Below are 22,904 nucleotides of genomic sequence, written 5' to 3' on the forward strand. Positions count from 1 at the left end.
TGATCAGGTTTTTGTGGTGGAGTGGGCGGGAGATGCAGGAAGTACTGGCGAGTGGAAGGAGGCATTTGCGAAATTTGGGCTGAAAATGAGCATGGAGAAGACAGAGGTGATGTGCGTTTGGGCAGCACAGAAAATAAATGAATAAATAAATGGATGTTGAGGCAAATCCCACGAATTTCAACGATAATCCACGGAGATCGATGAAAGTCATGCAAATGGCGAGACAAATCCCATGAATGTCGATGAAATCCAGGAAATGGCGAGGCCAATCCCGCGAATATTGATGAAAATCCGTGAATGAATACCGTGCCAGTTTCAACGGGGAAAAGGGAGACAGCTAATTGCACTAATAGATACTGTGGAGTGTTTTCATTCTGTACAGTAACTCATGGGGATGATGTGTTAGGCAGCTCGTGGAACATTCCGCGAAGTTCTCGATTATAGTGTGGCTAAAATTTGTGTCCGCGAAAGCCATGAAAACGCAAAGCACACAGCAGTTGAATGTAGAATCAGGTCATGCTCACGGCTTGTATGAGATGTTTTTTGCACATGTCCAGCTGCTTTATGCATTGCTGGTGAAAAATGGGTTTATACGAGTAAATACCATATATCAGGCTCGCTGCTCGTGATTTTTTTTTTTGCGCCCCTGAAAAACCGCGAATTTTTGGAACACAGCCGCGAATAGGAAAAAAAAAACTGCGATTTCGCGGAACATGGCCGCGAATAGAAACTTCCGTTGTCAGAATCCGCTACACCGGAAATACTGTTGGAGTGGAACGAACCACCAAACAACCAACCTCACAAACGACACCACTTGACCTGCCTCCATAAACTTCCTCCAATTCCAGATCGACCCTTTCACCGCTACTTGAATCACTTTCTCACACATTCTGTCTTACCCTCCCACATACCCCAAGTAGAGCCAGAAATGAATAAAATGAGTTATCAATCCCAACCTTAATTGACTGACAAGATAAATGCCAACGTTTTTCCCTAAACTCACTCCATCTTAAGCTCACTCTACATTCCTCTTTTACTCTTTCTGCTCAATGTTCTACTAAAAAGTCACTGATAACCTCCATCCTCCAATACAACCTGCCTTGTTGCAATCGACCAGATGACAATGTCATGGTGGAACCTAGTTACACAAATCTCTTCTGGGAATAGCAAAAGCCACTTTAAATCTGCCAACACTTGCCAATCATGATGATTTGCCAAACCTCTCCTCTCAATCCTCTGAATACAAAATCATCATGTCCCGTGCTCTATGCAAAGCATTGGCTCTGCCAAAATAGATTCTTGGTTCGAGTTTCAATTCCGGATGGGTCTCCACTCTAACACCGGAAGTGATGGCAGGAAATTATAATTGGTTCTAGAGGCTGGTGATAGCGCTGATACTCTTCACAGACTCCGTTGGATCTTTGAAGACAACCAACTAAAGCTGGTAGGGCAAACCGGACACCCAGTTTACAATCCATCCGAGGGACGGCACATACATTGATTTATTGCCCTGCCTGTTAAACACCAGGATGACATTTATAGCTGGGCAGAGATTTCAACCCAGGCTAGAAAACTCAGAGGTGAGAGTGCGTACCTCTCGGCCTTCCTGCCAGACACATATACATGTATACGTATATACACTACATGACCAAAAGTATGTGGACACCCGAACATCACACATCTCATTCCAAAATCATGGGCATTAATTTGGAGTTGGTCCCCCATTTGCTGCTATAATAGCCTCCACTCTTCTGGGAAGGCTTTCCACTAGATGTTGGAACATTGCTGAGGAGATTTGCTTCCATTCAGCCACAAGAGCATTAGTGAGGTCGGGCACTGATTTTGGGAAATTAGGCCTGGCTCACAGTCGGCGTTCCGATTCATCCCAAAGGTGTTCGATGGGGTTGAGGTCAGGGCTCTGTGCAGGCCAGTCAAGTTCTTCCACACCTATCTCGACAAACCATTTCTGTATGGACTTCGCTTTGTGCACGGTGGTATTGTCATGCTGAAACAGGAAAGGGCCTTCCACAAACTGTTGCCACAAATTGGAAGCACACAATCGTCTAGAATGTCATTGTATGCTGTAGCGTTAAGATTTCCCTTAGCTGGAACTAAGGGGCCCAGCCCAAACCATGAAAAACAGCCCCAGACCATTATTCCTCTTCCAAAAAACTTTACAGTTGGCACTATGCATTCTCCTGGCATCCGCCAAACCCAGATTCGTCCGTCCGACTGCCAGATGGTGAGACGTGATTCATCACTCCCGAGAACGCATTTCCACTTCACCATAGTCCAATGGTCGCGAGCTTTACACCACTCCAGCCGACGCTCTGCATTGCGCAAGGTGATCTTAGGCTTGTGTACGGCTGCCCAGCCATCGAAACCCATTTCATGAAGTTCCCGACGAACAGTTGTTGTGCTGACGTTGCTTACAGAGGTAGTTTGGAACTTGGTAGTGAGTTTTGCAACCGAGGACAGACGATTTTTTGCGCTATGCTCTTCAGCACTTGGCGGTCCCGTTCTGTGGACTTGTGTGGCCTACCACTTCACGGCTGAGCTGTTGTTGCTCCTAGACATTTCCACTTCACAATAACAGCACTTACAGTTGACCGGGGTAGCTCTAGCAGGGCAGAAATTTGACAAACTGACTTGTTGGAAAGGTGGCATCCTATGACGGTGCCACATTGAAAGTCGCTGAGCTCTTCAGTATGGCCCATTCCACTGCCAATGTTTGTCTATGGAGATTGCATGGCTGTGTGCTTGATTATATATAACTGTCAGCAAAGGCTGTGGCTGAAATAAAGGAATCGACTAATTAGAGGGGGTGTCTGCATACTTTTCGTGATGTAGTGTATCTTTGAATCTTTAAAAAAATTCGCCCTCAACATGGCTGAAAGCCACTAATTTGCCTTGGTCTATAAAGAAAAAAAGAACTAAAAATGGCAAAGCCTTCACGTAGTCTTGAACCAAGGAAACATATTCACAGGATTACTCACTGTGTAGGAATGGGTAACTAGGCCAGGCAGAAAAACAAATTTCCTTCCCCCATTAATAGGTGTCATAAAGAAGTAAACATTGTTTAGATGATGAATTCATCTATCTCGCATCATCACACAACTTCCTGCCACTGGTGGGCACACTGAAGGGCTCTGCCATTAGCCTCTGCCGGATCCTTTGACGAACATGCCGCATCTCATTAGACGTTCCATAGTTTGGGGTCCAACAATGCACTCCCAGTTGGCATCATCTTTCCTGTATCCCCATCCCAGCATATCTGCTTTACACCTTCCAACTCCGGCACATCGTCTATTCAGGCTGTGCCAGGTTGTCCGTTATTGATCGACACCTGATGGAAGTTTCTCTGTTGGCTCAAGGTTTGTTAGCTCATCCAATGAGGGCAGCTACAATCTTTCATCCCAAAGGTTCAGCCTCATTGAGCTTGAATTGCCGTCAAGTGAATGGACTGATGATAGGAACTCCTGGGGTAATGCTGTGGAGGGATCGCTGGATGGCAATGAACAAGGTGTCGCTCATCCTCTGATTGTCTAAGGTGTTCTACCTGGCTTGCTGCCGCCCTCTTAATATAATATTTCATTTACTTTTTATTTACCTGTCATTGCAGGTATTATTGTTTTAATTTATCTGTCTCTCATTATTTGAGTCCATTCATTATGTCAGTCAGCATCAACATAAGTTGACAATAAATATCAAGCATATGAATGATAGAAAAAAACAACTTGTGAGTTTTGTCAGAAGATAATACACTTGGAGTTAAGCGTTGTATGCTAACCTGTGTTTGTGTATTTATTTCAGGTTGTCCGTCCGTCCGTGATAGGTTTTTCGTTACCACGATAACTTGAGAACGGCTGAAGGGATCTTAGTCAAACTTGGTGCAGGTATAGGTAAAGGTAAAGATGAACTGATCAGATTTTGGGGTCACGAGGTCAAATGCAAAAGGTCAGAGGTCATGTTCGGTTAAAAATCCTGTTACCACGATAACTTGTGAACCAGTGATGGGATTCTGACCAAATTTGGTACAATTTATGTAGAATGATTTAAAGATGAACTGATTGGATTCTGGGGTCAATAGGTCAAAGGTCAAAGTCTGTAATATGTCTATGACTTGAGAACGGCTGAAGTAATCTAATTCAAACTTGGTACAAGTATGTACAATGATGTAAATATTAACGCATTAGACTTTGGGGTCAAAGGTCAAAGTCTGTAATATGTCTATCACTTGAGAACGGCTGAATTGATCTAATTCAAACTTGGTACAGGTAAGTATAATGTTGTAAATATTAACTCATTAGAATTTGGGGTCAAAGGTCAAAGGTCAAAGTTTGTCAGAGGTCTATAACTTGAGAACAGCTGAAGTGATCTAATTCAAACTTGGTACAGGTATGTATAATGATGTAAAGATTAACTGATTATAATTTGGGGCCAAGATGACAAAGGTCAAAGTCTGTAATAGGTCGATAACCTGAGAACGGCTGAAGTGATCTAATTCAAACTTGGTACAGGTATGTATAATGATGTAAAGATTAACTGATTAGACGTTGGCATCAAAGGTCAAAGTCTGTAATATGTCTATAACTTGATAATGGCTGAAGTGATCTAATTCAAACTTGGAACAGATATGTATAATGATGTAAAGATGAACTGATTAGATTTTGGCATCAAGATGTCAAAGGTCAAAGTCTGTAATTGGTCTATAATTTGAGAACGGCTAAAGGGATCTAATTCAAACTTGGTACAGATACGTATAATGATGTAAAGATTAACTGATTAGATTTTGGGGTCCCGAGGTCAAAGACCAAAGGTCAGAGGTCATGTCAGGTAAAATGTGATACTTTGTGAACAGCTGAAGGGATTTAAATTAAAACTTGGTACAAGTATGTATAATGATGTAAACATGAACTGATTAAATTTTGGGGTCAAGAGGTCAAAGGCCAGAGGTCATGTCAGGTAAAAATGTGCTAACTTGGGCACAGCTGAATGGATTTAAATCAAACTTGGTACAAGTATTATAGTGATGTAATAATGTGGGCGAAGGCATATTGGTCGACATCGTGACGTCGAAGGGTGTTGTTCTATTTTTAACTTTGTTTTGGGTTCTTTGCAGTTTTCATCACAAAAAGCTATGACGTTGTAAAAACAAGACCGATAGTCTAACAACAGCGTAGCTCGGCTTGTTTGATGTGTTAATTGAAGAGGATAGTAAGACCTGGGTGGAGATACCAGTCAGCAAATAATGTAAGTATAAAATTGTTTTGACTTCAGGCATGGACAGCCAGTTCGTGAATGACTTGGGTAAAAAAATGGCAAATGTTGAACAAATAAATTCCACATTCCTGTGCCACCTTCAGTCGAACATCAGGCATTGACAGCAGGTTCGTGAATGACTTGGACAAAAAACGTGCCCAGTCTGAATTTTGCTATATCCAGTCAATGGCGAAACTGCAAATAAGGAATCTGCGAATGTCACGGATGGAAGCAATTACATTTCCTCATTCTGCTTTCAATATCTCTGTATTTTCATTCCAAACAACATCATTCACCATTCCAATCACAAATTAATACTATAGTGTTAATATATCAAAATATAATGGTAAATCACGGTTGTATTGATATATTATGAAACCAGCAAACTGTCGTCATCTGTTCACTTCCGGATTCGGGAGCAAGGTCCATGTCGATCGCATTTCAAAATCATAATTGTATTGAGGAATTTCTGAAACCTCCTCCCTACCTTACAACACCCACTGGGACCCCAAAACAATCCACAGAAGGTTATTACATTTCCTGAGAGTAAAATATGCAACTAATGGTTACCAAACCCTGTCCCCCTGTCATGTGACCAGATTCTCAGTTCTGATTGGTGGATGTTTGTGGGGACATATAGACAGACAAACGCTGTTCTCGACGGCATTGCCCTTACGGGCTAAAGTACGCCACTTAATCCCACATATGTTTTGAAGGCTTTATAAGGTTTGGAATAGTTTTGGTCTCGAATCTCTACACTGACGTAATAACACAGATTTGTACACGTTTTCACCATGTTATAATCGCCTTGTGTGGCCATTATGAAACCTAAATTCACCGATGATAAGCTTTTCCTTCTACCTTCACCAGGTACAACATGCAACAAGAACGCATGGATCTAAATGCTCCGGAGAAAATCCAAGATCTTTTCCCACAATTGCCAGGGAATATTGATGCAGCGTTTGAGCAAGGAGGTATGTTTCGTCTTCTAACTGGATAAAGCTCAATTTTAGATACAAAAAGGTTTATTTTCACACTTTTTCTCCCATCTTCTTGCAGGTTACCTCTACTTTGTGAAAGGTGTCCGTTATTGGGTGTTTGAAGGACAAGTTCTAATGCATGAAGGTTTCTTCATGAGTGATTGGCTTGGCTGTGACAAGTAACCCAATATTACCAGAAGATTATCATTTGGCATTATTTCCTGTTTCCCACACTGATACCCCACCTCGGAAGCCGGCATCGGATTCAATGCCGGAATATGTCCGCTCAAAAACATTTGGAGCAATCTTTATTGCAGAATGTCATTTATACGTCAGTGACTTTCTGCCAATAAATTGGTTTCCTTCATGAGATATTCAATGAGGAGGGGTGTTTAGAAAATGCTCAAAGTGGATGTTATTGGAAGAATAAAGAGAAGAAGAATAAGAAGAAGAAGAAGAAGAGGCAGAAAAAGAAAAAAGTTTTTGCCAGATACATGACTGTCTTTTGTTGTTGCAAGAAAGTTAGGATACGTTAGTTGTAGGAAGGAATACGAGATTCCCACCAAGAATGTAACACAGGCCCCGAGTAACCCACACCACCAGAAATTTGGGATTGACTATTGGTCACAGCAGCAGTACGGTTTCATCCATTGACATGAGAGGTTGCATTACTGTACTGTACTATGAATATACAAACATTCGTGCACATTTTCCCAGGAGATATTTTGTAATACGGGTTTGAAATGTGATTTGTTTTTACAATTGAGAAACAAAGAGCCACGGTGAAGTTTCGCATCTCAAATAAGCTTCAAAGGAACAAATATAGACAATAGTTTCCATTCATTCTTTACAACAGTTTTCCATTCATTTCCAATGTTCATTTCCATTGGGTGGATGACAGCTACTTCTGCCTTCCACCCAATTTCCAAATATTATTCCTCCAAAGCCTAATCATTTACACCATGTATACACATTGATTCCCAAACTCTCTCAGCTTATAGATAACTTTCTCAATCAGGAATGGATATATGGACAGCAACCTACCAATCAACACGAATCATGGGCCAATTAAGACTGTGTGTATGTTTAGAACTTGTGATTTTTGGTGATATTCAGAAATATAACATATGGAGAGTTTTAAAGGTATGTTAAGATTAATTAGAAACAATAGATAAGATTTATAGATAAAAATAAAACGATTCTTAACAAAGATGGGATCCAAATATCAAACCTGCCAAGGTCCTATTTTCCTCAAACTCAAAGGAAGTAACCACCTGTATGTGTTGAATAAAAATATACATTATAAACCGAGTCGGAATGCTTTTTCTTGCACTAGTTCACCACCATGGAAGATTGTGTCATTTGATAGGGCACCCTTTCGTTATGGGCACCCGCACAAAGGGAGTGTAAAAACCTAGCTATGCGTGCACTATTTGGGTTGGTTTATTTCACATTCCTACCTGAGCATGTAGCCAACGATGCTAAAATCCGAGGTTAAAATCTCATTTACACTTATAATAAATAAGGTGTGCTTTCACACACCTTTCTGGCCCTTATTGAAATTCATGCAGCGGAGTGCAACGAAGAGCACGAGTAATCGCTCCAAGAAAGTGGAACGTGAGATTTTATTCCAATGGAAATGGAGCAATGAAGTAGAAATGAGTCCGTGTTTAATGGTGGGATGGTGGAAGGCAATGCTAATTGTGCTAAATGTAGTACATTTGTATGGAGTTCAATGGTAAGCAAATTAGGTGTTAATGAGATCTATCATTATAAAATTCAGCAATTCGCTGTATGCATTTGAATATTCACTGCATGCATACTTCAGAACAGTCCATATATATATATATATATATACTGTATATATATATATATACATATATACAGTCGTGCCAAAAATATTGGCACCCTTGCACTTTTTTCAAATAACTCACAACCTTCTCAAAAATAAATTGAAATCGAAAAAAGTATTTGGTCTCCACAATTCTTTATTTCACTGTTAATATTACAGAACCTTTGTTTTTTATTCAGAACTTAATTTATCCTTTTAAATCAGAAAAAAATGGCATTGACAAAATCATTGACACCCCAGACTTAATATTAATGGCAGCATCCACAGCCTTTGAAAGAAATAACTGCAGTCAAGCGCTTCCTATAGCCATGAATGAGCTTCCTACCTTGCTCTACTGGCAGTTTGGCCCACTCTTCTTGTACAATCTGCTCCAGTTCTCCCAGATTTGAAGGGTGCCTTCTCCCAACTGCTGTTTTCAGATCTCCCCACAGGTGTTCAATGAGATTTAGATCTGGACTCATTGTTCCCCACTTCAGAACAGTCCAGAGTTTTGTCTTGAACCATTCCTGGGTGATTTTTGAAGTGTGTGTGGGGTCACTGTCCTGCTGCGAGACCCATGACCTTCGACGGAGACACAGCTTTCTGACACTGGGTTGAACATTGCGCTCCAGAATGCCTTGGTAATCTCCTGATTTCATGATGCCATGCACACATTCAAGGCACCCAGTTCCAGAGGCAGCACAGCAACCCCAAAACATCACTAAACCACCTCCATGTTTTAATGTAGGGAAGGTGTTCTTTTCTTTGAAGACTTCATTTTGTTTTCTGTAAACATAGAGATGATGTGCTTTATCAAAAAGCTCTAATTTGGTCTTATCTGTCCACAGGATTTTTTCCCAGAAGGATTTTGGCTTGTTCAGGTGTGTTATCGCAAACTCCAGTCGGGCTTTCTTTGCAGTGGGATCCTCCTCAGTCTTCTACCATCAAACCCTCTCTCATTGAGTTGGCGACGGATGGTGTGAGTTGAAACTGTCATACCTTGTGTCTGAAGATCAGCTTGAATCTGTTTGGCAGTTGATCGAGGTGCTTTCTCCACCATTTGAACAATCCTTCGCTGCAATCTTTGATCAAGTTTTCTCTTGCGACCACGTCCAGGAAGGTTGGCTACAGTGCCATGGGCCTTAATTTCCTGATAACATTGCGTACAGTGGAGACAGGAACATCAAGGTCTCTGGAGATGGACTTGTAGCCTTGAGATTGTTCAGGCTTGGCTACAATCTTGTGTTTGGCCTCCTCAGACAATACTCTGGTTTTCTTTTTCTTTCTCCATGCTCATTGCGGTACACACAGTGATACAAATCAACAGAATGACACTTTTTCTCTATGCAACCTGGTTGAATGAGTGATTTTTATTTTGCAGGCACCTGCAACTCACCACAGGTGAATTCAATTCAAAAGTAAAGAAGAATCACCTGCTTGAAATCATATCCATCTCCAATCACCTCCTTGAAATCTTATTATTTCTAACAACTCCTAAAAGGTGCCAATAATATTGTCTGGGCCATTTTAGGATTTCTGTGTGGAATAAGCTAAGATTTAGTAATTATTTCAGCTTTTTTTGTTTTGTTCCACTGCAAACCAAAGAAATACAGGTCGCACAAGATCTGTCAGCAACCCTCTTATGGTTAAACGGCCAAAATCAAGACTCTCTAATCACCTTCATTCTTTCATTCCTCTTTTCTCCCGCCTCTGGAACAAATTCCCTCAGTCTCTTCAATCCCACTCCTCCCTGCATGCCTTTAAAACAGCTGTCCTAGTCAGGTTCACTATGTTTTTTCGTTCAAAATTTTGGTAGATTAGCAAAACTATACATTTTTGGAATATTCAGAGCATGAGGAATCCAAAAATTAATGTTTACATTTGCGTAGACACCTTTGCGAAAATGACACTCAGGACGGTGATGAAGATCTGTAAAAGCATATTCCTGAACGGTATAGACCTCGTAGATCCTGTGTATAGGACTTATAGTTCAATCTGATACTACCTATAACTTCCTATAACAACCTATAACTTCAAAGGACTTGCAATATCATGTATTATGTAATACAGTTATATCACAAATATAAAGACAATGGTTTTCAATTACCTTTGTTTGTTGCTTTTCTATAATCCTGAGCACTATTTTGAGGCCTTTATTGGATTCATTGATCCAGAAAACATAGGATTAGCATATTTAATTAAGTCTCTAGGTTGACTAGAAGCCGAGATCGCGCAAAATATGTATTTTATGGCGGCCATTTTCAAAATCCAAAATGGCGGCCATGCAGGTGTCTGTGCAAATGCCAACATTGATTTTCAGATTCTCCATGCTCTGAAGATTCCAAAAATGTACAGGTTTGCTAATCCCAAAATTTTGAAAGAAATTATATTTGTTAACATAGTGAACCTGACTATCTTCATCACTGTCCTGAGTGTCATTTTCGCAAAGGTGTCTACGCAAATATAAACATTAATTTTTGGATTCCTCATGCTCTGAATATTCCAAAAATGTATAGTTTTGCTAATCTACCAAAATTTTGAACGAAATTATATTTGTTAACATAGTGAACCTGACTATCCACCACCATCTCTTATCTTCCCCCATCGAAAACCGTGATCTTTTCTACCCCCGTTAATTCACCGAAGATCACTTTTCTGAAATACCGACTTCTTTCCTGGAAGTCCTAGCGGGATCCATGTGTTTTTTTTTTTTACCTCTCCCACCCCCACCCCTTCCCACGCCTCCTCCCCCCAAGCCCTCTCCCTCCCACAGATTTCCCTATGTCCCTGTTCTCAAATGTTGTACTTGTGTGCTTCCCCCTCTCTCCCCATATTGTCTCCTGCTCCCTTTATTTTGTCTTATGTGTCTGTTTGTTTGTTTTTGTCATTAATGTTAGCTCTTACATGAGCCTCGATCTTGAATACAAAAAAAAAAATAATGAGTCAGGTCATGGGTATGAAAGAAACCAAACTCTCACCCCTCCACCTCTCCCTTGCGAGGGTAAGGAGACCATTTACAATTTTTACCCGTACAAGTAGCATTGTGCAAGTGGTTTTACCACTGACCTCGGCTGGAGAGTGGGGGTATTGAGGGTGGGAAAACGACAACAGACATGACAGAGTACAAGTGATTCAAACTGCCACCATATTCCACACCCAGAGAAAGTGGGTATTACTAGTTATAAAAAGGGAAATACAAACATGCTTTAATTGCTGCTTATCCAGAACATCTCCATACACACTATTTGTTGCTCAGTTTTCTCTGAGTTCCCAGATGTGCATTTTCATCGAAATTAGAACTTGCGACTTCAAAGCTGGAGTTTAAATTCCTGTTTTATTATTGACCAACATATATTTCTGGATAATGATCAAATGTTTTACCCGAGTGCTGTGTTTAAAGTCTGATGCCAAATTGAAAAAATTCATTTGCCAAACATTTGACATATGTCACCCTTATATGACTTTCATTTTCAAATTGCAAAAAACCATGCATGGCAAAACTTTCAGCAAAATTGAGATCCTAAGTTGATGGAGGAGTCTTTGAGAAGAAGTTCCAAGACCTTTTGAGAATGCTTGATGCCTCTACGTTTTAGAGTGCTCGTCAAAATTGTGAAGCATTAATGCAGAAATCAACAAACGTGATGCCAATCAAACTTTTAATAACAAAATGTCTTGAGCAACATGCTGTTAATCATTAGTAAGAATTTACCTCGATAACATTTCATGTAACTTTCATTGCACCAAAATTAAATGGGGCAATATCATTCATCATTGAAAAAATAGAACTATTCACTAAGTGGTGTAAAATATATCATATTGTGCACTTCTGAGAAATTGGTTTGAAAATTGAATATCTAGATTTTAATTTTTTTTATTTGACTTTTGTACAGCAGGTCAGCTCATTTGGCGACGCATTCGCCACTGAGCTTTTGCTTTCTATAATTGAATCCCATGGGGGATTGGTTTTATATCTAATTTGCTATGATTGTAATGTCGTGCATACCAAACAAGATGGATTAGAAAATCATCCTAGTACATTTCAGTCCTTAGAAGGGATATTAAGTTGGCAGTGTAGCTAACATTCATGTGCAGACACTAACACTCTCTGCGTATCCTTCCATATAGATATCAGGTGTTGCAACACTGACATAATTACAACTGGCCTGCATTAGTTAAGAAAAATGCCTCATTTGAATAGTTTTTGACCAATTAACTCATTGTAACCTTCGAGGATCCAGAAAGCGACCCAGAAAGCCAAATGACAAAGAAATACAATTCTAAGTTGGATACAAGAATGAAGGGTGGCTTTTTTTGTGCAAATCGTCGTATATCATTTTCAAAAGCAGGATGGATTCGGCCATGCCTTCATGATCTCCAAGCGATTTTTACATTTTCTTTCAAGTCTCACAATAATATGGAATGTCAAAAAACAGGATTATTAGATCAGATTATTATCTTCAGATTTGCTTCACTTCGTTTTGTTTATGATGATTCAGTCTTTGTTGTGTCGTACTTGGAACATTGTTCGTGAATTAGTATATCTCAAATATTCACAAATCATGTTTTTTAGATTTTTTCTGCAAAAGTCTTCCAAAGGTTTTTATATCCGAGTGATGAAACCATTAAATTTGATTGAGATTCAAGTTTAGGCATTTTCTTTTTAATAAAATAATTTCCGTTATTTTTTTTACGCTCGGTGGGATTGCCATATTTAATAAACATTCCGCCTCTGATAACGAATGACCGGTAGATGTAGCATGAAGAGGTGACTTGAGAGAAAATTATTGTGTTTAAAGTGTCAGTCCCTTTATAAAGGTATTGCGGAATTTTTTAAAACAGCGTTATGAAGCTATGCATTATTCTGATAACAACTGCAGTTTTAAGGTCACACGTTCAAATGACATACACTTTGAAGGATAACTACACATTTTATATTTGCTATTTAAACTTTAACTGAAAATTTAAATTGAAAAAGTAAAAAAAGAAGCAGGTAACTTGTGGGTTAGTACAGAGTTCTATCAAACCATTCAATCACTCATCCATCACTGCAGCTCATATATGCAAATTCATTACCAGTAATAAAGTTCTCATTTGTTGGGAGAATGCAACGTTGTGTGACAGACGGTCAAGCGCAATCAGGCCAGTATGAGGTTCAACTCTAGCAACCTAGCCAGTCCTTCTTGATGTCACCAACTTTATCCACCTTCACATGTTTGTCCTCCAGCCGCAGGTAATACCAGCGTTTGAAGAAGTAGCTATGTCCTGTTAATGACAAGCAAATCACAATATCAGTGCAAGTGTCATCAGGATGAAACATCAATCATTTCTGTTTCTGCAGTTCCATAATTTGTGTTTGGGGAGTATCTGGTGTGCTGGTGCTTTAATTGCTTACTTACGTGTTTGGCAATGGTGTATTCGTTTAGCCTCAAATGGTATGCATGCCAGAGTGGTACGAGAACAATCTAGCATCACTAAATGCACCACCATTTGAGGTGGTTAATAACCTACAGGAGGTTATTCAGCCAGATTCTCAAAGGATACATTGTTTCCACGAGGCAACTCGACTGTTCTGTGCCAGACTAAAGTCATGCTTATTGTATGTTTACACTAATACATCTGTACCACTTACACCCTGTAGTCAAGTAGTCCACATAACACAAAACATACTTCTCTTAAGGCGTGTTGCAGTGTTCAAAATGCTATGATGCTTCAACTTAAGTTGCAATGCGAATCTTTGCCATGACAGCAGATACTTTTGCCACTGGATTAGCCTCATTCGGACACCCAGAAAAAAAGAGATCACAAGCAATATGGGAAAAGATTCCTCAGAGACTTGGTTCAGAGAAAAGGAAAAGAGAAGAACATCAGTGTGTGCCTGACACTAATTGTTTGTTCATGTTGTAACTCTAATAAAACTTTTCCCCCATAAATCTCAGTTGTGTTTTTGCTGCATTCCAAAGTGCATTCCATGTGGCTCAAGACAGATGCAGTATTCTGCTTAGGAGTATTCTGACTTCTTATATCACCTTTATCTGCCCTGACCTCCACGCGATAAATCAATTTTCTGTTTTATTTCCAGTTATTCATATTCCTTTCATTTCCTTTCCATATTCACGAATATTGCCATATTCATGTCATTCCTTTCCTTCACCTTCATTTATTACCTCTGCCACCGAAGGTGGATGGAGGTTATGTTTTCATCCCTGTCTGTTTGTCTGGCTGTCTGAGAACAGGATAGCTCAAAAAGTTGTGGACGAATTCGGACGAAATTTGGTTGAGAGGTTGAGTATGTGACAAGGACGAATTGATTAGATTTTGGTGAAGATCCGGATCTGATAATTTTTTAAGTGATTCTTCACCATTGAGTGATGGAGCTAATATATAACACGATATCTCAAAACGTTATGGATGGGCTATGACAAAACGAGGTGGATGAGTTGGTTAGGTGACGAGAACAAGCCGATTCGATTTTGTTAAGGTCAATATCCAGATTTGGCCCATCAGTGGGATACAAAACATAAACTAATCTGCCTTGCGAAGGTATGCGCTCTATTGAGTGCCCTTCTAGTATTTATTGAGTTTTGTCTTCTCCGATCAGTTAATATCGAATATGAATTTTGATAGCTCACTCTGCCCTTATAGCCTTGGTGGTATGTGTACTCACCTCTGTCTAGCCTGGATTAGAATCTCCGTCCAGCTCAAAACACATCCTGGTGTTTCGCAGGCACGGTGTCATCATTGTGTGTGTCGTACCTCGGATGGATGTAAAAATGTGCTGTCTGATGGTATTAGTGTTATCCCACAGTGTCCTTCAGGAAGAGTAGGTGAGCTATCTCTGGCAAATTAAATTACATTTTCGGATATCCTGTGACGAAGTTGAGTGACTAGGCCTGTTACTTTCACATTGCAGACATGTTGGTGGTCTCTCTGTATACTACCATCTCCTCTTTGACTTCTGCCTTCTCTTGACTCTGTCCATCCCAGGTTTTTGCAGGGCGCTCACAGTCTGCCAGTAATCCTCTTGTTAATGTCTCAAAATCCAGGCCCATTTCCACTCATTTGTTTCTCTTTTCTCTCACGTGTGGAATCAACTTCCCCAATCTGTTTTGTCCCATTCTTCCCTCCAGGGCTTAGAGACAGCTATTCACCACTACCTCCATCCATATTTATAATATCTTCTACCCCAACTTACCCCATTAACAAGCCCTCCCTTTTCCCAGGTTATTGTGATTTCCGCCTCTCCCTCACCTCTTTTCATTTGTTAATTTTCAGTTGGTTTGATCCTTTACTGTTTCATCCCCACTTTCCCTCTTCCTCTTATTGCTGTGTTTCATTCATCTTGTGTGCAGCTGGTTCACCCCAATGAGTCGTTCTCCCGCTCCGCTTGATCTCACTCTCACTTCTACTCTGCTGTTAGTTTTCCCCCTTTCAATTCTGTTCCCTTCCATTCTGATCTAGCTCTTCCACGATCCTTGATAATGATCCTTGATAATGTGTTATCTTCCTCGATCCTTGATAATGTTTTCCAAAAAAAATCCTTTGGAAAATATTTAGCAATGTGATACAAATCAACACTCAGAAATGACATGTTTTATGTTACATCCTTTAATAACTTTTTGAAGAATTTCTGTTTTAGTGATCAAAAAATTGAGGATTAAATGTTTTTTAAAAAAATTAAAAACAAATTAAAGAAAAAAGTTACAATAGCTATGAAGATGATTTTTATGCTTTTCCTTTAATTTACCTTCTCCACGGAACTGAAATGCTGCGTCAAGGTCCTCATGTACACCGCTCCAATTATCAGCAATCATTTTCGGATAACCAGGATCCATTTTCTGCCTGCGTTCATTGTACCTGGATTTAAAAGAAAATAAAAGAAAGGGGTACATGTATGCTTGGTAAAATCGTTTGGTCGATTCCACTACCGGAAATTGAACCTCAAACTACTCCACTCATAGGCAAACATTAACATTGATTTCAACAATGCAGTTATGACAGTAATTACCTCCAATATTTATTTTTATAAAAGATGTATGTCTTTTTGTTCTTCTTCCAGTTGAAAGCTGCATCTACACGTTCAATGTTTTGTGGCAGAGACAAAGCTGTAAGGCTTCGGGGGTAGCCGCTCTGTCGTGAAGATCTACTGTAGGCCCAGTACTGCTTCCCTACAACATGGAGCAATTACATATATATTTAGTCACAACACATGCCAAACCAAATGGACTCCTTGCCCAGTAATGGCCTCACTGCTCTGACATGCCGTCTGTAATATTGTAATGGGTGTGCAGCTTGTAGTCAAAAAATGTTTACATCAGAACGACAAATTTTGTTGTGCGCACAAAAGTCCAGAGTTGCAGTTATTGTGGGCGTATGCAGCAACAATTTGAATAGTTATTAACAGTTTGTTAGTCCATCCCCTGCCCAGCAGGAGACAGGGTTTGTAATCAATTCTGTGTCTGTGTGTGTGTGTGTGTGTGTGTGTGTGTGTGTGTGTGTGTCTGTCCGGGCCGTAACTTTTTTTTACCATCCGAGCTATTGTCATAAAATTTTCACCAAAGCTTTGTTATGTTAACACGGAGAAGAAAAATTAATAATTTGGTCAAAAGGTCAAAGTCACATACAATCATAAATTTTCATCAAATTGATCTGAAATTTCAATTTACCATTTGAGTTTTGTCATCAAATTTTCAACAAAGCTTTATTACGGGAAGATGGAGAAGGCAAATAAATAATTTGCTCAAAAGGTCAAAGGTCAGCCTCACATGAAATCGTCAATTTTCATCCGATTGACCTGAAATTTTAAGAACTTGCATATCGGGTCACTGAATTGGTTCACTAATCAAAAGGTAGGTGTCGATTCTTTTGTTAGATCTAAAGCTCAAAGGTCAAGGCTGCAGAAAATCATCAATTTTCATTTTGTATTTTTTTGAAACAGTTCGTTATTTTTGAGAATACGGAAGAAGATGTCTGAATACAAATGGACGCAGACGGGCTTTGCAGTTTCAGATGCTTTCTAGTTGGCAATGTTATGAGCTGAATGATTAAATGTCAAACGTTTGAGAATATATTAGGTGTTTGTGTCGTGGCTTTGGACAGTCAAATTCTTCACAAACAACATGAGACATATGCAAAACAAGATAAAAGAAAATTTAACTGACTGCAATTTAAAAAAAATCTTTCAATGCCAATACGATTGATGAGTTTTGATAAAGTATTGCTGCTTTGCGAATTTGAGCGAACCCTCCAAGTGCAGCTGTTGTGAGCAACAACGAATGAGTGATTGAAAGCATGACACTTGTAATTTTCCACAAAGTTATTGGCCTTACCAGAAAAGAAAATGGTGATTCCACTGTCTGGTCTTTCATACACTGCATCCACTTTTGCAGGCAGACCTGGCCAGGAATCCTGATTCAGTTTTGGTCCTCTGGGCTTGTGCCTAATATCTGAGGTCGACCAGTGGTACCTTAGCATAAAGATACACCTTAACTGTTATTACGGAAGTTCAAGCAGCAAACAAGAACACTATTTCTCAGGTTAAAGGAAATACTATTTTATTACCGGTGAATGTCAGCTAGATAAAATATATGGGACATTCAAAAATTATATTGGAGACACAATAGATGAAGATATGCAAAAAAGGTATAATGAGGAAATTCTATAAATAATAACAAGAATGAATGCACTGTGGTCACAACCTGCGAAAAAATCTGGTAACGGGCCGATTGGGAAATACATTAAAAAAGATGAACAGCGTGATTGGGAACACACATTTGATGCACTATTACAAGATTAACTCGACACCTCTCATCCATGTCACCTTCCCCATGGTTATATCAGAAGTAACTGATTCGTCATATGCTCACGGATTGTTTAACCCCAGTATGGGGCTGTTCAAAAATTACATAACACTATTTTTAGGGTGGTGAATACCATGTGTGCTGACAGGCTAAATTAAACCTTACTAATATTTTTAATTTGACATACGATTACATTTTGCGGCCATCGTGAGTAATCACGATCTAAACGAAGCCAATGGAAATCCAATGCAACAAACCGAGGCAGTGTATAATCAGCAGAGGCCTGTTTGGCCCACCAGAAAACCAAGATGGAGGCCATATTATTTTGTCTGGGTGCTATGGTGGGGAGAGTCAAGCGAAAAAAGTGGGTGAGGTCGGCAGTTTGCCCGAACAATGGGTGCGCATTTCAAAAATTGACCCAACAAGAACAACAACAAGTTTCGTCCAAATCCATCCATAAATCTGAGATATCCTGCCATGTATTGTTTTTGGCCCTATCTCCCAATGGTGAAGAATCACTTAAAAATTAAATTAAAAAAACATATCTCAATCCATATTCAGATCTTCACCAAAATCTAATCGAATCGTCCTTGTAAGACACGTAACTGGTCCACCAAGTTTCGTCCAAAATCCATCCATAAATCTTTGAGATATCCTGCCATGTATCGATTTTGGCCCCATCTCCCAATGGTGAAGAATCACTTAAAAATTCTAGTAGCCGAATCCGGATCTTCACCAAAATCTAATCATTTCGGCCTTGTGACATACACTACATCTCCACCAAATTTCGTCCGAATCCGTCCACAACTTTTTGAGATATTTTGTTCACAAACAAACAAACAAACGGACAGACAGGTGGAAACTAGAACGCCACACAGTAGAGCGCATACTCCCCCCGTGGGTTTCGTTGGAATAATACGTTTTGTTTAACATCCCCTCTCCCCAAAACAATAAATGAAAAAGAAAGTAAGCCCTAACTGTCAGAGAATTAATTTTGATATATCTCGGAATTAGAGGAGAAAAACATTATTTAAGAATAAGAATAAAAGCTTTAATGCAGTAAAACAGAAAAAATCTTTTCCAAAAAAATTTCCTGGATCGGGAATAATATCCTGAGCTTCACCAAAAACTAATCAATTCTTCCTTATCCCAAGGGCAATCATCCCACCAACTTTCATCCAAATCCGTTCAGATCTTTTCCAGATATCTTGTTCACAAACACACGAACACACACGGACACGAGTGAATGCATTACTCCCTGGCGGGAGTAAACATAACCTCCATCCACCTTTGGTGGCAGAGGTAACACCAAGAACTGCAAACAGAGCTCGTGTAGCCCAGCAGCACATCACAGTTAAATATACACACATGCATATATACTCGTATAATGTATATACAGTCGTGGCTAAAAATATTGGCATCCTTGCACTTTTTTCAAATAATGCACCATTTCTTCCAGAAAATTGTTGAAATGAAAAAGTTTTTTCGTGTCCACATGTGTATTTCTTTGGTTTGCAGTGGAACAAAACAAAAAAAAAAAATTGAAATGTACCCAAAGGCAAAAGTTATTGTGACACACAAACAACAAACAGAATCAGTGTTAAACTTTTACTGCCACGAATGAAATGTTATTACATGGAAAGACAAATGTTTCAAGGTATGGTAACGATCAACAGTCCATAAGAACAGCGCACCTGGCATATGCAAATGAGCCACAACACAAGAGGGGGTTCACAAGCAAGTTCACACGGTCAGTAGCGAGTGTGTCCACCTTGTGCATTGATGCAGGCCTGGCACCTTCGCCTCATTGAGGCCACTAAACGTCGATGAAAGTCCTGGGGAAGATCATTCCATATCCGAGGAAGGATTTGGCGGAGTTCCTGCAGCGTTGTTGGAGGATTCGGATGACGTCGTAAACGTCGCTCCATTTCATCCCAGACGTGTTCAGTGGGTGACAAATCAGGGGATCTTGTGGGCCAGGGTAACACATTAACATTGTTCTGATTAAGATACTGCTGTACAACTCGAGCAACGTGTGGTCTGGCGTTATCGTGTTGAAACGTCACTCCAGGGCCGTTCTGTTGCAAAACGGTAAAGCAGCCATTTGCAAAATCTCGTCTCGGTACCTCACAGCATTCAAGTTCCCCTCAATCACAATCATTGGCGTCCTTGCTGCAGCTGTTATCCCACCCCAGATCATAACGCCCCCACCTCCAAAACGATCCCCTTCCAGAACACATGGCCTGATGTAACGTTCACCTGTGTGCCTGTAGACACGTGTCCTGCCGTCTGCTCGGTGAAGAAGGAAACGTGACTCATCAGTGAAGAGAAACTCTTCTCCACTCACGTGCTCCCCATCGCAAGTGTTGTCTGCTCCACTGGAGACGTCGACGTCGATGTTCTGGCGTCAGAATTGGCCGTCGGGCTGGGTTCCAGAACGATGAATAGAGGTGTTTTTCTGACTTCTGCACTTCTTAAGACTGCATTGAGTGGAAATGATAAGCGTCTGGTTGTCTAGCCTTTTAAAGTGAACATTGCTGGCCATTTTTCTCGAATATGTCATGCTTCTTGCAAATTTCGTGCAATTCGAACAACTGTTTGGTTGCGTTTCTTCGACCATTTTAACACACTCTTTCTCTGGTTCAAATCCAAAAATTCATTCACAAGATTACCAATGAAAAAATTCCATGTCACAATAACTTTTGCCTCTGAGTATAATTACTAAATCTTAGCTTGTTCCACACAATAATCCTAAAATGGCCCGGAAATATTATTGGCACCTTTTAGAAGTTGTAAGAAATAATGAGATTTCAAGCAGGTGATTCACCTTTACTTTTGAATTGCACTCACCTGTGGTGAGTTGCAGGTGCTTGCAATATAAAAATGACTCATTCAATCAGTTTGAACAGAGAAAATAAGTCACTCTGCTGTTTTGTGTCACTGTGTGTGGATGAAAATGGTGCATGGAGAAATGAGCATGGAGAAAAGAAAGAAAACCAGATAATTGTCTGAGGAGGTCAGACACAAGATTGTAGCCAAGCATGGAGAATCTCAAGGCTACAGGTCCATCTCCAGAGACCTTGATGTTCCTGTGTCCACCGTACGTAATGTTATCGGGAAGTTTAAGGCCCATGGCACTGTAGCCAACCTCCCTGGACGTGGCTGCAAGAGAAAACTTGATCGAATATTGCAGCGAAGGATTGTTCGAATGGTGGAGAAAGCACCTTGATCAACTGTCAAACAGATTAAAGCTGACCTTCAGACACAATAGTACATGGTGTTGTGTCATTGTAGTGCAAAATTTGCTACACAAGTGGAACCAATGTTTTTTTGCATCTATATAACCTAGGCAACAAGACCTGAGTTGGTTCCATTTTTTTCAATGGCGTCTTTGGCGGCCATTTTAACTTTCAAAATGGCCGCCATTTTTTGCAATTTTGTATGTATCTTTTCACATAAAACACTTTGATTAACCATTTTTTCTGGCATTTTTGTCATTCCTTGTACAGAAAATCCACAAGAACACTTATATCCAGTTAACAGACGTTTTTTGAGAAATATCAGTCATCTTAAAATTCATCATCACCATCCATTTCCCAGCATATTGGTCATGAAGATATTCTAACTTTAGGGCCCTCTTGTAAAGATCCATGTCAAATGTAACTAAGATCTTTCCAGTGTTTTCTGGCCACACAACACTATTGAGGTATGAAAGCTTCTCAAGAACTGTCACCAGTGTTGTCCACTCATGAGCTGGTGCCTTAATGATAGGCATTGTGTGATCTTGATCAAGCTTGGGTGTCTTGTTCTCTTCTGGAGTGCACACACGAGAATTGTATGCTGACCAAACTGGTATACCGTCTGATGTCTCTTCATGGTGCCTCTGTGAATACCGTGAAAGTAGCCATGCAAAGTCTTGCTGTGTTGCATTAACAACTTTATCTTGATGCTGACCAAGTTTAAAGTTTTCATAGCGTGGACTTCTACTTGGCTTGGGGTTACCAGTAATTGTACAGTCAGACATTTCAGTCACAGTTGGCAGGATGTTCTCAAGTTTTGTTGAGGTGTTGTCATGCAGCTTCAGTGGTTCAGCTACAGTCTCGTATTCTGATACATCTGGGGGAACTCGTTGATAGACAGCAAGAGCAGTCCCATGGAATGTGTTCCGTCCATCAGCTGTGTCTACCTTGGCATCTATGTTATCAGCTGAGCATCTGATTGGCAGATTTTTCAACAGTCCTGGAGGCACGTAAACGCCATTGAATTCATTCATATGGATGGGCCCTCTTGTCCCTTCCCTTCCGTGACTGTGGTGGCAATCTTTGAAGTGATCTCCTTTACACGTTGATATGAAACACCAACGCCACTCTGGTACAACATGTCTATGTCTCTGCGACTGCGGTGTGCATGATGGTTATGGAGTGAAAGTCCAACCCCTAATGGCGTTTCAGTTGTGAACCTGAAGATGTGCTGTCCTGGATGATGTGCTGGATGATGTGCTGTCCAATAAGTGCACATGTTCCATTTATCTTTTCATTGCGTGATTGTGTTTTGGTGGTGGCTGCTCCCTGGATGATCCATCTTATCATACAGAACAGTTGTTCCGGTATTCCAACTTCAATACTGTCCTTTAGCGACCCCTCAAATTTGCAAGGATTTTGCCTCGCCTGTGTTATTGCATTTCTTATAATCTTTCCACTTTGAAAGAGAATTTCGAATTTTGCTTGCATATCCTTTTGTTCAGCAGAAGCTGCCCGAATAGCTGCAGCACCAGCATCACTGGAATGAACTGTTGATAGTTTTCCAGATATGCCTGTGATTTCGACATTATCCAGGTTGTTCTTTAGTTTCTGGTTTAAGTATAGCCTCTTGTTGGGATCAAAACCAGGAACGTTGTAGTTCTGGAAGATATCTTTATACAGAAGGTGCACATCAGGCATGGGGATGAACTCTCCTTCATCAATCCTTTGCTGTATGATGCTTGTAAACTCTACTTCAGCTGCTATGGATTTCAGGTTCTCTTCCTGTTTGGCT

General features: G+C 40.1%; 2 protein-coding genes across 15 annotated transcripts in view; one reads left to right on the forward strand and one right to left on the reverse strand.

Annotated features, from left to right (window-relative positions):
- Positions 1 to 7,549, forward strand: part of LOC137435222 (72 kDa type IV collagenase) — an 80,059-nt gene extending 72,510 nt beyond the window's left edge. For 11 of the 14 annotated variants that reach the window (XR_013624560.1, XR_013624559.1, XR_013624556.1 and 8 more), the window contains 2 exons: positions 6,133 to 6,236; positions 6,322 to 7,549. Coding sequence is in view for 9 of the 14 variants with exons in the window: in XM_068128810.2 (XP_067984911.2) it covers positions 6,133 to 6,236; positions 6,322 to 6,425 (208 nt within the window). In the remaining 5 variants the exon portion in view is untranslated. Of the gene's footprint in view, positions 1 to 5,861; positions 5,989 to 6,132; positions 6,237 to 6,321 lie in introns of those variants that run through there. The other 3 variants (XR_013624555.1, XM_078784537.1, XR_013624557.1) reach the window with 3 other exon arrangements.
- A 4,166-nt stretch (positions 7,550 to 11,715) lies between these two features.
- Positions 11,716 to 22,904, reverse strand: part of MMP2 (matrix metallopeptidase 2) — a 60,165-nt gene continuing 48,976 nt past the window's right edge. The window contains exons 11-14 of the mRNA XM_068128809.2: positions 17,400 to 17,536; positions 16,079 to 16,238; positions 15,818 to 15,927; positions 11,716 to 13,335 (exon numbers count right to left, since the gene is read on the reverse strand). Of these exons, the coding sequence (XP_067984910.2) occupies positions 13,232 to 13,335; positions 15,818 to 15,927; positions 16,079 to 16,238; positions 17,400 to 17,536 (511 nt within the window). The 3' untranslated portion in view covers positions 11,716 to 13,231. The remainder of the gene's footprint in view (positions 13,336 to 15,817; positions 15,928 to 16,078; positions 16,239 to 17,399; positions 17,537 to 22,904) is intronic.

This window comes from Myxine glutinosa, chromosome 9 (assembly GCF_964187855.1).
Source record: "Myxine glutinosa chromosome 9, kmMyxGlut1.1, whole genome shotgun sequence".
NCBI lineage: Eukaryota > Metazoa > Chordata > Myxini > Myxiniformes > Myxinidae > Myxine > Myxine glutinosa.